The 15123-nt window shown below is 41.0% G+C and overlaps 1 protein-coding gene across 1 annotated transcript; it reads left to right on the top strand.

Annotated features, from left to right (window-relative positions):
- Window positions 1-9690: 9690 nt before the first annotated feature.
- Window positions 9691-11452, top strand: LOC308288678 (interleukin-17C-like; the record flags this gene model as incomplete). The annotated part of the gene is made up of 3 exons (XM_080730149.1): window positions 9691-9717; window positions 9972-10201; window positions 11212-11452. 3 exons carry the CDS (start codon window positions 9691-9693, stop codon window positions 11450-11452), a joined length of 498 nt encoding a protein of 165 aa, XP_080586275.1.
- Window positions 11453-15123: the final 3671 nt, after the last annotated feature.

Here is a 15123-nt window from a genome sequence, read left to right as displayed (position 1 = left end):
GGCTGGATAACATTTAGCTGGTCTAGGTTAGCAGTCGGTGGGCAAATGAATATTTGTCACATTTTGTGAATTTATAATCTCAGATCCACCATCCTGATGTCCCTTCATGGGCAAGACGGAACGGAATGTAATCAATATGATATTCTACCACTTTTTGTGGTCACATGTTCAGATACTGGATTCTGATTGGCTTAAAACAGTGGTAAATCAGTCAACAACCTTGAGTTGGCTCATGGACCCCGCCGCCCACTGTTGTGATGCAGTTGATCGTAACTAAATAACCTTGCAAGGTACAACTGTGTTTTCTTTCATTTATATGGTAGAAGTGGTAGAAAAGCAATTTACCATTCGAGGGTCGTGGGTTGTTGGCTGATTTACCACTGTTTCAGGGTTGTTTGGCACCCGGCTTCGCCTCGTGCCACAACCCCGAAACTGTGGTAAATCAGCCAACAACCCACTCCCTCTCATGGTAAGTGGCTTACTCAGAGATCATTAGTAGACCCGGTCTTGGGTCTGGTAAAATCACACACAGGTCTGTAATAATATCGGTTTTGATCTGTACAGACAAGACTATGAAGATTATTTCAATAATCTGAATCTACATAATCATACTAATAGATACTTTCATCAGTTTCTCCCGAATTCGTGGGAATATTGAAATGTTATACCAGAGGTATTTTAAACTTTTTAAAGAAGCAGCCCGCCTAGTCACTTCCATATCAACTACAGTTAATTGCAGTTTCAATTTGGCACAGCAGAGGTAGCAATTGTCCACAAAACATACACTAGAGGCAGTGGCCTATCTGCTTCTTCCTATTGTTTTTGTTGCATCAGTGCATTCTGTATAGTAATGGATGCCATATGTTATCTTATAATAACAAATATAGGCCAAATTGTAAGGGAGCACCAGCTCACAAGGACAACGGAAAGCACAAAAAAATACATTAACAAACTACATCCAAATGTGTCCTTTGCAGAGCAATAAGAAAAAAAAACATTACACTCAGTGAGATATACTGTAGCTATTATTTTAGCATACTTTGTGTAGCCTACATCAGGGGTTCCCAAACTTTTTCAACTTTTTCATCACAAGTATAGTAAGTAGCCCAAGCCTTTCTTTTACACTTCTTAGTAGCCTATGCAAAATAAATAATATACATGAAACATGATGTTTATCTAGTAATCATACTAGTACAATATTTATGTATTGTTACATCCATACATTATATCTGTGTAAAGTATTTAGTTCTTGTTCCTCAGTCATTTCAATGTTTTTAGGGCACGGTCACACCAGTATGCACATCAGTGCATGCAGTGCATGCAGTTACTTCTCTGAAGAAAAAAAACATTGCTTGCACACTCACTCCCAGTATGGAAGAACTATATCCCCAATTGGCCTCATGGTGGCGCTATAACCATGGGACTCCCTTTTTTGCAGGTCTTTCAGTCGACTCGTTAAAACCACCTCGGTTAAGGCAGTGGAAGCTTGTGATTGGCTGAGCGTATGTGCCGAAAGTCAGGGGGGATGAAGATTTGCTATTTTGGTTTGACCTCCCAAAGGTCGTCTCCACCTTAACCAAGGTGCTTTTTTGATACACTCGGACTGAAAGACCTGCTAAAGAGGGCCTCCCCTTGAACCATAGGTCATACAGTCAAAACAATTAATTGGATCATGATGCAACTTCCCATGCAGTTGTGCATGTGTGCGTTATCTGACCTCAAGTGCATATTTATCTGGTTTCGGTTGAGATTATAAATAAGTGACGTATTTCTCTTTGTAGTAACAGTTTAATTATCATGTGCATACGTATATTGTGCTCTAGAACATTTTTGAGTGTTTGTACACTCAAAATAATTTCCCTCATAATATATGGTGTTGGAACAACAGAAGTTCAGGAGAGAGAGAAACACACCATGACTCCACCCCCTCTCCAACTACCTGCGCTCACGCCACCTACCTGGCCCTTAGCTCCGCCCCCCAGTCATCTACCTAGCTGTATTTATCCTCACTCTAACTTCCCAGAAAAAAAGCAAGAGGGCTTCTGGGAAGTTAGAGTGAGGATAAATAGAGCTAGGTAGATGACTATAGGGGGCGGAGCAGGGCCAGGTAGGCCAGGTAGGTGGCGTGAGAGTAGGTAGGTGGAGAGGGGGTGGAGTCGCTGACCATGGAGTCTTTGGGGTAGGGGTCGTATAGCGTAATCGTCTGCACCGTCAGCGGCGATGTGGACTGAACCCCCAAAAAGTAAACATAAGGGCAACTACGATGGATGTTGGGACGGTGTGGACTAACCCCAGCTGCGGGTGGCTACTGTTCCGTTTTCGGTAGTGAACAAGGGGTCTGAGGGTCGGGCATTAAGGGAAGGTCTGGCTCGGATGTGGTTGGCTAGGGGTTCGTATGGGCTGGTTGGGGAGTTGAGGCGGAATGGGTAGATGGGGGTTAATCGGCACTGTGAGGCTTGCTCTTTGATTGTAAACACGAGGGTACTGTGGTCGTGGATAGCACCCACAAATCACCCTCCAACTGAAAGGCCTGCAGCGCCTCGAACCACGCCTCCCCCCCAGTCGCCTACCCCTCACCATAGACATCCTAGCCGCCTGCATAGATACCATCCGTTCAGGCTACCCCAACCAAACCACCACCTCCACCTTAGAATCAATGTTCCTCCTCGCCTTCTACGGCTTCCTCAGATGCTCAGGATTCACAACATCCAACTCAAATTTCGACCCCAGCATCCATCCTTGCTTATCAGACCTAGCTATCCACGACCACAGTAGCCTACCCTCGTGTTTACAATCAAAAAGAGCAAGCCTCACAGTGCCGATTAAGCCCCATCTACCCATTCCGCCTCAACTCCCCAACCAGCCCATCCGAACCCCTAGCCAACCACATCCGAGCCAGACCTTCCCTTAACCCAATTAGGCCCTCAGACCCCTTGTTCACTACCGAAAATGGAACAGTAGTCACCCGCAGCTGGTTCCACCTCCACCTCCGCCAAATTCTCACCATCTCAGGCTTCTCGGCAGATAACTTCTCAGGCCACTCCTTCCGCATCGGCGCCACATCCACAGCCGCTAGCCGTGGCCTACAAGATCACACCGTCCAACTGCTAGGCAGGTGGATCCCGCAAGCATACTTGCGCTACATACGCACCAGTGTCCACAACCTCAGAGCAGCCCACCATGCCCTAGCGTAGTCCTGAAGTTGCCCTTCGTCTCCTCTTTTGGGGGTTAGTCCACACCGTCCCAACATCCATCGTAGTGGCCCTTATGTTTACTTTTTGGGGGTTCAGTCCACGTCGCCGCTGACGGTGCAGACGATTACGCTATACGACCCCTACCCCAAAGACTCCAGGGTCAGCGACCCTCCCCGGAACCTACACCCTCCCCAATCCTCTCTTTCCATTATTGCTTTCATCTCGATTGATTCATTATTATCGATCGATTTCATTATTGTTTTCACCATTGATCCGTGTCTGCTCATCGATCATTGCTCCTTATTTATCTGCCTCTACTTCATTAAAACCCTTAAACCTTTTCATGGCGTGTTTCTTGTTAGCTAGTGAATGTAGGTTTGAGAACCCCTGTTCTAGTCCATTGAACTCAATGGACTTTTGGGGTTACAAAAAAGGTTACAAGAAAAGGTCCATTGAACTCAATGGACTTTTGGGACTTACTTGAAATGTTGTTTCTGTTTAAGCAATGAAAATAATAATAATAATAATAATAATTAATAAGTGTAATAATAATAACCCTTAAACCCTGAAATCACATTGCAACACTCCACCAACAGAGCTCCAGGAATTGGCTGACAGGGCCAATGGAATGCCCCCAGAAGCATACTGCACTGCTTTGACTTTTGGAGGAAATTCCCATTCATTTGAATGCAGCAAACATATGACTGACTTTTGTTCTATTTTGCACGTCCACCAAGATACATTTACAATTACACCAGCTCAGAGTAAACGGCATGAACAAGGACCACGGGTGACGGATCCATGTGGTTACATCTGTACCCTCAGACCTCAAAGAGTACATTTAGACCGTCATTAATTCGGCTGTTCAATGCTGCAGAGATTTTGTGACTCCCAGTCCCCCGAACCAAACCTACCGGTAAATAAATTAGTCTCTAAGGGCCGATTCATACTCCACTTTTAGAGACAAATTTATTTCTGTTCGGCCACACTACAATATGACGTCGTTCAGAGGTTCGGGGGCGGAAACTGTCATTAATTTGGCTGTTCGGTGCCACCGAGATTTTGTGACTATATGGGAATTCCCAGATATAGGCTTAATATTGATGGCATAAAAGCGATTCTATTGTATAGGCATTCCCAGATATGGGCTTAAAGTTGTACCATGTAACTTTTTTTATAAAACAAATCTTAAAATTGTCCTAACTGTTAAATCGCTAAAGTTTTAGAACACCCACTCCGTTATTTTCAGCTTCTGATTTTCAGATGATCCTGGCCGTGGACCGGATTTCGCGCCAAAATGACGTAATCTGCATCATCTGTATACGTTGTGTATACGTTGCCCAATCACATCGCCGATCATGCACACATGGTACACTACCGGCCAATCACAGCGCATCTTGAAGTGGGGTCGCCATATTTGTAGTCGCCCGTGTGTCTCTTTACTCAAAAGGTAATCTCGCCTACCAGGCAGGGTGAAGTAGTCCGTTTCTCCGGAATGCCTGAACGCACAGGAACCAGGGACCCTCTAAAGATAGCTCTCGGCGTTGTGGAGGCAGACGCGGGGGTGTGAAGGTACGAAAAACGGGTGAAAGACGCGAACGCGACCGCGGTTTGCTATAGGGCTACTGACCACTAGTTGAGCATCTTACACAGTATAGCTTTAATATTGATGGGCATAAAAGGGATTCTATTAGTGTGGTTGCCATAACAGGGTATCATCTGGGAATCAGATGTTGATCTTTGATGAGGTCATTGATAAATATATTCTTTGTAAACAACAACACCTTCTTATTCCCCTATGAGATACAACCAGTAAGACTCCCTAATCGGGAGTTAAGCGACCGCCAGGTCGCAGCGTGATTTTAGGGCAAATGTGTAGGAGCAGTGTCCAAAAATGTGTTTGAAAAAATCGGCCTGATGGTGGCGCTATATGGGACAGATCCATGTTGATGACATGAGTGTAGACATACTGTGTAGCGATTTGCGTGATTTTAGGGCAAAATCTGTAGGAGTAGTGTCCAAAAATGTGTTTTAAAAAATCGGCCTGAAGGTGGCGCTAAATGGGACAGGTCCATGTTGATGAGATGAGTGTAGACATACTGTGTACCGATTTGCGTGATTTTAGGGCATTTTTAGTCAATAAAGTAAATAATTTAAAAGTCAATAAAGTCACATTTCCTACTAACAAGAGACGATTACGTGAAATAATAATGTTGCCTACCTTGAAGAGGCCCGTGGATGCGTTAAAAGGGTGATTTAGTCTACTTAACAGCGAGTGAAATACAATGGAGGTGGACGGGGCTGTAGGAATGTCACCAGGCTCCAGCGACGCCACTTCCGGTCTGCGGCGAGATCAAAGCGTGACGCTACTCTCCTCCCCTGTACTACTCTGGGCAAGACCCACCCGCGGAAGCTTCTGATTGGCTGCTTGCCACCTGACGTGGTCATGTGATCAAAGATGGCCGCGGTGTGAATAAGGTCTATTGACTTGAATGGAAAAAAAAAAAAAAAAAAACGGCAACCACACTCCTAATTACCCAGAATTGCAACTTTCTAGTTAATGTTTTACCATTTCTAACCCTAGCAACTGACTCACTAATAACAAATAGTCAGCACCATGTAATAATGGTAACATGAATTATCGTCATACCACCACCTATTTCCCTATTTTTACTCTTCCTTTAACTGCAACATTGAGAGCAGGTTACTTTTTAGAAACATGGTCATATTTTTAAGCATTTTATGTGTTCCTCTATTTTTTTATTCGGATTATGAATGATAACACTTGTGCGAGTTGTGATGACGCAAGTCATGTCACCATGCATGTTGTTGAATTTACTTTGTGATTCTAGGATGTTTATTATTGCCTGTCTGCTGCCCGGGTCTGGGAGCCCACGTGCCTGACTGGAAATATGCAAAGGGGAGGGGGGCAGGGTCGGTAGGCTGATGACCTCAACTCAACTAAATCAGAATGGATTAGAAAAATGTGTCTATATGGCTCAAGTTATGCCAGCTTTGCATATATGTCATCTTCTTCAGGGCTGAAGTTTAAAGTTCAGTAAACATTAAGACTATTTGTATTTGGTGTGTTCAGTGCTGCAGGTTATAGGCCAGTCAATGGGTGGTAATGTTACAGTCTGTCTGTGCACTGTCATGTGTGCTTATTCTTGTTTGGAATGAAGAAGAAAAAAAGTGTCTGAGACTGAGGAGCAGAGGAGGCTGTCCAAATTAGGGAACATCTCCTCAGTGGTAGACATGTACTTGCTGGAGAACTGATAATCCTTTAGATACACATTAATTTGGTTGATTATCTGTCAAACAAATGAAACAAACATCATAGATACGTCATAGATTGACGTCAAAGAGTGGCTCCATGAAGTCCAAGACGCACATAGAGCCATGCTGTTATTACCCAGTCTTGTTTTATCATTTTGGTATGACACAGCCAGGGATAGAATCCCTCCAGTGGCCTTATGGACACTCTAATCCAGTGGTTCTCAAAATGGGGACGATGAGATGAGATGAGATATACTTTATTAATCCCCGAGGGGAAATTGAGGCATTACAGCAGCATAGTGTGACAATAAATAAATAAACTACTAGACAAACAGGAACACATCAGAAACAAATGGACACAATCACAAAAGACCAGGATCTACAATATACCTGTACATGAGGGAGAGAGTTCTTATAAGTGTTCATTGTACAGTCTGAGAAAGAGAGTCTGTGTACCATATGCATTTTCGGGGTAGAGTGAGCCTCGGGCTGAAGGTGCTCACCCTATCCTGCAGATCACCATAGAGCGGAAGGGACTCAAGGGAGAGGTTAACCAAGATGGAGTTTAGTTTGTCCCTAATCCTCCTCTCTGCGACTGTCTGCAGCCCTTCCATTCGGAGGCCAACTGAGCTGGCCTTCTTTATGGTTTTATTTAGCTTGTTCAGCTCCCAGGCCTTGATGCCACCTCCCCAGCATACTGAACTACTGCATAACGCAGAATGCTGGCTACAACAGACTGGTAAAACATGTACAGAAGCCTGCTACACACATTGAAGGACTTGAGCCTCCTCAGGAGGTACAGCCTCATCTGTCTCTTTTTGTAGTAAGCCTCTGTGTTGTCTCTCCAGTCCAGATCTTTATTCAAGTGAATCACCAGCTCACCAGCTCTTTGGCCTTCCTAATGTTCAGCAGTAGGTGATTTTGTTCAGCCTAACTGATGAAGTTCTCCACCACACCTCGTCAATGGTTCCAAATGAACCCATACAGATCTGAGTCAAAGAGTGATTTGGTTCTATTTGTAAGAGTTATGGGGGTCCTTGAAATTAAAAAAAGTTTGAGAACCACTGCAATAAGACCACTGAGCTAATTTATTCTTGTGTTGTAAATGGATATATATACAGCCTATATATAGTTTTTATCACACGATTTTTGTAATCCATTTTTTCACCCAGTGCCAATTGCCTAAACTGTAATCCTGTGCTCTGCTCTCCCTCTGACACACCTGGGGAGGGGCCCGAACTGAGCTCATGCTTCCTTCAGTACATGAGGAGTGAGAAGGCCGCTTCTTTTCACCTGACAGGGGGAGCTTCCCAGGTTTGACGTAACGCATGGAAGGAACCCGTTATTCCAACCAGTTCCTTTCCCCTCCATCAGGCGCCCCGGCTGGCCAGTGGAGGCATTTTAGAGACCAGGATTACTGCATGTTTTTGTGAGGGCATCTACCCTAGGAGATGTGAGGAGAACATGGAAGCTCCACACAGAAAGGCCCTTTTGCCAAATCAATGTAAGCCTTGTGCAGAAAGCCACTCAACGATTGCTCTGTCAAGGCTGGAATGTGTCTCTTATAAAGCTTTTATAACATTTTCTATAACAGTTGGTATGAAAACTGTTTAGTTGAAGACAGAAATGAGCTTACGGCAGGATCAAAAATAATTGTTCAGGATTTACCAATCACCTGTAACATTAATTACATTCAATTTCTAGGGATACCAAATTTTCCTTTGAACAGTGTAAAATGAAAGAGGAAATGTTCACATGAGCAACACTAATGTTATGACAAGGCACTTTGACTGGGCCTGGTCTAAATGCAGTATGCCCACATTTATACTCTGCAAGGACTGGGGGAGGAGTTTGTTTACTACATATTGCATCACCCCATGGACCTCAGGGACACCCCATGAATAATTCTAGATGGTTCTCCTTTAAGAATAATTATGAGGTCATGATAGTGCAGAGTCCTAGTTTTTATTTAATTTATTTTAATTTAAAAATAAATAAACAAATACATGATGATGATAATAATAGTCTTAATAATAGCCTATTAAAAAATACAAAACATTTATGCTCTTTATGGGTCTGAATTAACTGCTACTAAAAGTCAAAATACCACCATATAAATCTACTACTACTTGGCTACTATATAATCTAGATATAGATAGATAGATAGATAGATAGATAGATAGAAATCATTCTATTGTGTAGGCCTTTCTTCATAATTTGTACAGATTTATTAGAACTGACATACAATATTGTTTGGTTGTAGGGTTTCCAATGTATCTACAGTAGCTATATGTGAACCTTGATGATGAAGCACTTTTACTTCCACTGGCTGGTCTAAATACAGGATAACCACATTTATACTGGATAAAGACTGAGGGGAGGAGTTTAACTACTACATCACCCCATTCTGACAAGCCAGTCACTGGAGAATCTCTGCTATGTAATGATGTAACTTCAATGTCACCTAAGCTAGGTGTAAAAAAAAAAAAGAAATCTATAATTTCAGGAAATGGGAGAGAATAGAAGTAGAAAGAAAAGAAACCATGCCAGAAGTGTCAAATAAATATTCCTAATAATAAAAGTCTGTAAAGTACTGATGATGTTTGTTTGTTTGTTTGTTTGTTTGTTTGTTTACTTGATGGCACATTTCTAGGAAATATGAATTCTATACTATGATGGATAGATAGATAGATAGATAGATAGATAGATAGATAGATAGATAGATAGATAGATAGATAGATAGATATATAGATAGATACCGGTAGATATATAGATAGATAGATAGATAGATAGATAGATAGATAGATAGATAGATATGCTGTAACTGTTAATTAATTGTTGTTTTATTTATTTTTTCATGTTTATCATATGTCAATGCTGAAAAATACACACCGGTGTAAAAAAAAGGGGGAAAAAAGATAAGGTATAAGGTAGTTTTTTGCCTTGGATTTAGCTAGCTAGCCCAGGGAGCATTGTGTTCTATGATCCCTGTGAATAACAGCTTCCTCCCTACCACAGACTCAAGGCAAAAATATGCTCCAATAACCACACGTGACGTCTACAGTGCAGTAGACTACCCTCGGTTTACAAAAAAGAAAACAGGCACAGCGTATTGTGTCAGAAGGATTTCCCCAAAGGTAATACTACATGTATACTAGTATATATAGAGCACTATGGACCACAACTTATCCACCACAACATCTGACATTGCGGGTGCAAGATGACACGGGCCAGCAGTCTGCAAATGGTAACCGACTTTTGCCTATAGTTTAAATTATACTTTTGTTGTAGGCTATGCATTGATTTAAAAATACTTTATATGTAGGCTAAAAAGAAGGATATCCTATGATCTCCATATAGGCCTAATGCACCAGCTAGGGAGGGACAATGGAAATATGACTTCGTGTTTATCCTTTTTATTTAGGCTGTGTGTGCATATTGTTATTGTATTTGTATATTGCATCCAATTAATACATTATTATACACCATTCAATGTTTTAGATTTCCATTGGATTGCTCTGCATCTTCAGTGACCACCAGTCTTGTGGGAGACGATGTTTCGATCAGAAGGGTCTGGAGTCTCGCACTGCACGGTTTTTGAACCGGTCAGCCAGATGGGGTGAGCAGCGTCCGGGCGGCATGGAGATGGAGCCCCAGAGCTGTGCTAACTTCACAGCCCAGACCTGGAGCCAGGACCACAGCCACCGTTCTCTCTCCCCCTGGCGGTACAGGTAGGCTACGTTTAGTGTTTCCCAAACTTTTTCAGCTCCGGAGACCAAAGGAGATTTTTTTTTTTAACTCAGCCGGGACCCAAATTTACAAAATATAACCTACACTTTAACATTCAGACAGCTTTGGGGTCATTTTAACGTCTCGGCCCTCGGGTTCAGTCAGAGTTCATTCAGACCGTTCAGTAGACGTTTGATTTTATATTCGTTTTAACAGACACGCCCCCTTCCTACAAACCCATTGTAACTTCAAACTCCCCATGTTCGATTCATTGAAAACACCGTCCTTGGTTCTGGAGACTGATATTGTCCTTCTAATGCGTATTTTGTCTCTTTCTTCGTTTATTTTTATATTTTTGGGGAATATTATAATAAATATATTTAAAAGAAATTATCCTGGCCAGTAGGCAGTAGCCTTTCATGCCAGCAATATCATGGTCATTTCTCAGCTACTGGAATAGTGTGGTGATGTTTTCCTGCATAAACACACTCGCTGTATTTTTGTGTTTTGCACTGTTTTAGTAGACTGGGATGTTTTTGGTCTTTTCTTATTGAATACATTATTACATGTAAAACAGTATGTGGGGCTAAGGGATAACACAAAAGTCTTCGGGACTTGTTTCCATTGTAACAAACTATGAAAACACCAAAATACAGCAAGAGCTGAGAGGGCAATGTTTTTTCTGCATGATGACTGCTTGGGAAATTATGGGTTAAAATAAAACAAATTGTGTTTATTGATTTTTATCCAAGCACAGGACAAAGTACATGCTATGCCTTTAAAACACTTCTGGGGACATTTTCATGTCTCTTGTGTGCTATCCAGTCTGTTTTATTCAATATTCAGATACTTCCCATTCATTTGATCAGACACGCCCCTCCCAAAGCACATTCAACTTCAAACTCAATGTTAAACTTGTTAGACACATTGAAAACAAACATCCCTGGGTGAACCTGCTCATTTGTCTATTCCTATACGTACTTGTGACTGTGATTTTGTCTGTGTGTTTTAGAATCGATAAACAGGAGAACAGAATTCCACAAGAAATTGCCATAGCTGAGTGCTTATGCCAGGGCTGCATTATCAAGGGGCGTGAAGAAAAGGGGTACAATTCCGTGCCTGTGTATGGAAAATTAAGAATCCTGAAGAAGACCAGATGCCCAACTGATCCACACCAATATGTGATTGAGGACTTTACAGTTCAAATCCCTGTGGCCTGCACTTGTGTTGTGCCCGAAACAAGCAAAGGTTGATAAAAAACGGAATGAAACTATAGCATTGGCTTAAAGTCATGCTGTTTCACTTTTTAAACAACTTTCCTTTGACAACTTCTCTATTATTATTTTTTAGTTGCGAGTCTTTGCCCCCCTACACTTGATTTATTTATTTTAATCTATTTTAAATGTAGTTATTTTTTAATGTATTTTATTTTGTTGTATTTTATTTTGTATTTATTTTTATTTTATTTATTATTTCGTATTTATGACAACGTTGTTATTGCTTTACAAAATATCCTCAGTGCAAGGATGCTGCAGCTGCAGCATTCGTTTTAGAGTGGTACCTCTGTGGTTTTGTTTCAAACTGAATTCTGGGAAACGCAGTTCTAACATTACACACGCTGTAGTGACAACTGAGTGTGTGACAGAAAACACTAAAATGAATGTTACACAGATATCTTGAGGTACAGTCTGGACAGATTCAGCTGCACTAGCAGCTGGTCTGTGAGAGCTGTACTTTATTCTGAAATATATTATTTTCATGGTGTATATTAAGATATCCTTTTTTTCTTTCTTTTTTGAATCCGTGAATTACTATAACCTTAAATTCAGCAAAAGTACTGCACCTAACAAGGCCTATATGAAAAGGGTCCAAGTTTCTAATCTTTATCATAGAGAGCAAATATTTTAAAGTTACATTATGTCATAGAATATTACAATGTAGGCTAATCCATAGTAGATAATATTTTGGACTGTGAAGGGAAACAAAGGACCTTCCATCACCTGAAACTATGGACATCAGACATTCCTAGAGCCTGACAAATAATATTTATAATAACATAATTTATAATAATGCTTTGATTTAAAGTTATACCATGTAACTTTTTTTATAAAACAAATCTTAAAATTGTCCTAACTGTTAAATCGCTAAAGTTTTAGAACACCCACTCCGTTATTTTCAGTTTCTAAAGCCTTCTCTTAATATGTTTTCTATGATCCTGACCGGGCCCCGGTTTTCGCGGAAAAATTACGTCATCATACACTACCGGCCAATCACATCGAGGGTTATACACTGCCGGCCAATCACAGCGCATCTTGAAGTGGGGTCGCTATGGCGGCCATATTTGTAGTCGCCCGTGTGTCTCTATACTCGAGTAAAGGTAACCTCGCCTACCAGGCAGGGTGAAGGAGTTCGTTTCTCCGGAATGCCTGAACGCACAGGAACCAGGGACCCCTCTAAAGATAGATCTCGGCGAGGTGGAGGCAGACGCGGGGATGTGAGGCCCGGTCCGCGGCGAAAAACGGCCGAAAGACGCGGACGCGACCGCGGTTTGCTATGACCACTAGGTGAGCAACTTACACAGTATAGCTTTAAGCTCAATTTATAGTACATTATTATGAATTAGACGTTCAACAATCCAGAGCAACACCACTTTATGCGTTTCCCATGGTTTCACAGAACTCCGGTTAGAATAAGCTGAAAGAATCACAGCCCAGGAAAGAGCCTCATGTTCCATTTGGGAGAAACAGGTGGCCGAGAACAGTTTCCCAAACAGTGGGTTGGGACCTATTTGTGGGTCGCAGACACATTTTTATAGGTCCCTTTATTTAACCTACTATTTTTATGCTTAAGTAATGAAAAAATGTATAAACCTAATTTAATTAATTAATGAAAGAAAAATCGAAGAAATTCCATGAATTAGAAAACAAATGTTTAAGAAGCCAATCTACAAGCTCACAACGTGGCCTGAATAATATGTTAATTTGCGTTCCAGCTTGGATTAATTCAATCAAAATGTGTAGCATATACACCAAATATAGGCTGTTAGTAGACCTATTAGTAATGTTGATAGGGACATTTAGACTTAATAAGTTGTGTTACCTTCATAAGGTACGAAAGTGAAAGTGTCTCTGTTTAAGGGTCATGTTATAAAGAATCTAGTATGCAAAGTTTGCAAGTATATAATGATGCAATGAGAATACTCCTAAATACCCAGAGGGGGCAGTGCAAGTCAGATGTTTGTCACAGGAGTGAGGACTTTTAAAGCACTTTTAAGAAATGTTAAGTTCCTGCAACTGCTGGATGTATCTTTAATTAAGGCCATTCTTCCACGTTCCTGGACACAGAAGCCAACGTCCAAGGATATACAAAAGAAAGTCTGATTTTGATAGATTTAGAAACTTTGTCAGCTTGTTCTTTTGTCATTCTATGGTCTAGTTAATTTAAACGGGAGGAGATAAAAGTGTGTATGGGTTAGCAGCAGGAGTCAGAAAATCCTTCATTAACTTAATTTAAAGAGATGTTTCTTACTTGCAAAAAAGCAGTACCACTTGTAAGAACGTGTGTGTGTGTGTGTGTGTGTGTGTGTGTGTGTGTGTGTGTGTGTGTGTGTGTGTGTGTGTGTGTGTGTGTGTGTGTGTGTGTGTGTGTGTGTCAGTGATCAACCCAATGATGCTTGTACCGAAGATTAGCTGTTCACAGACAACTAAATCTGTCTGCTGTGTCTGGTGTGGAGCACAGCACAAGAGGAGAGGATGTGGTCACAGTCTGTCACCTTCAACCTAACAATGACCTATATGCTGTGCAAAGAATAACTGCCACCATCTCTCTCATATAGACTACAGTATATACATTAACTGATCAGAGAGAATGGCCAGCACGACATCAACTGTATGTATAGGATACTTTAAGGATAGGGATGAGAGAACCATTGAATATTAAATAGTGGACAATAAAGGCTCTATCACAATACTCCTGACATGAAAACTCATACTGAAAGCTTTTGTTTTTCTTCCCTGTAAGCTAGCCAAACTTTCTTGTAGCTATGGTGTATTCATTTTTAATAAACTAAAATGGACTTGCATGTTATGGACTTGCATGTTATGTAATGGCACTGACTAGGAACTTTTACATTCTTGCTAATGTGTTTCTTTTAAGTAACAGAAAGAGAGACAAGGATTCACCTGTCATACATTGGTGCAGTCAACATCAAGTTTATTTCTCACATCTCAACTTGACACGTGTAAAGTGTCAAATTACAGTTATAATTTTAAGAATAGAGGGAAAGAAATACATAAAATATATACATAGTTTGTATTCAAAAACAAGAATAAAGGCAGAGACATCAGCAGCAGGTATCACATATTTTATTCACACCCAAGACAGTTTTTCTTATGGCAGAAAATGAAATGTATTCAGATTGACCAAAGTAAACTTATCGTCAGAAGACCAACCACTTACATTTTGTGATCTTGGACTCGCTTGATAAATGTTGTACATTGCAAGTAGCCTGATATTTTAACCATTTCCTGATATGATGTCATAGGGGGAGAGCAGGGTAAACTGAGACACTTTTTACATTTTCTCCCCTATAGGCGAACTAAAAGATATATCAGTAAAAATGTACACATTTACCAGTAATTTGGGATGTTTCCTAACAATGGAAGTTATCAGAACATATTCAAGACAAAAGGCAGAGAAAATATGATTGTTTTAAAAAAAGTGGTCTTGTGTCTCAGTTTAACGGGGTAAAGTGATCCACTCACTTTTTTCACTTTAAAACTACCAAAACTACAAACCAAAAACCCAGTTAACCAGGTTAAATATGCACAACACAAAAATGTACATAGCAGAAAGTCTTTTAATAGGGTTTGTCCTGTCATTTCCACCTGTGTGTCAAATAATGTGACACATGGGCAGAAAGAAA

The sequence above is a fragment of the Nannobrachium achirus genome (genome assembly GCF_963921795.1).
Source record: "Nannobrachium achirus genome assembly, chromosome: 7".
Classification (NCBI taxonomy): domain Eukaryota; kingdom Metazoa; phylum Chordata; class Actinopteri; order Myctophiformes; family Myctophidae; genus Nannobrachium; species Nannobrachium achirus.
Note: the sequence above shows the minus strand (reverse complement) of the source record. Positions and strands in the feature narration are given on the sequence as shown.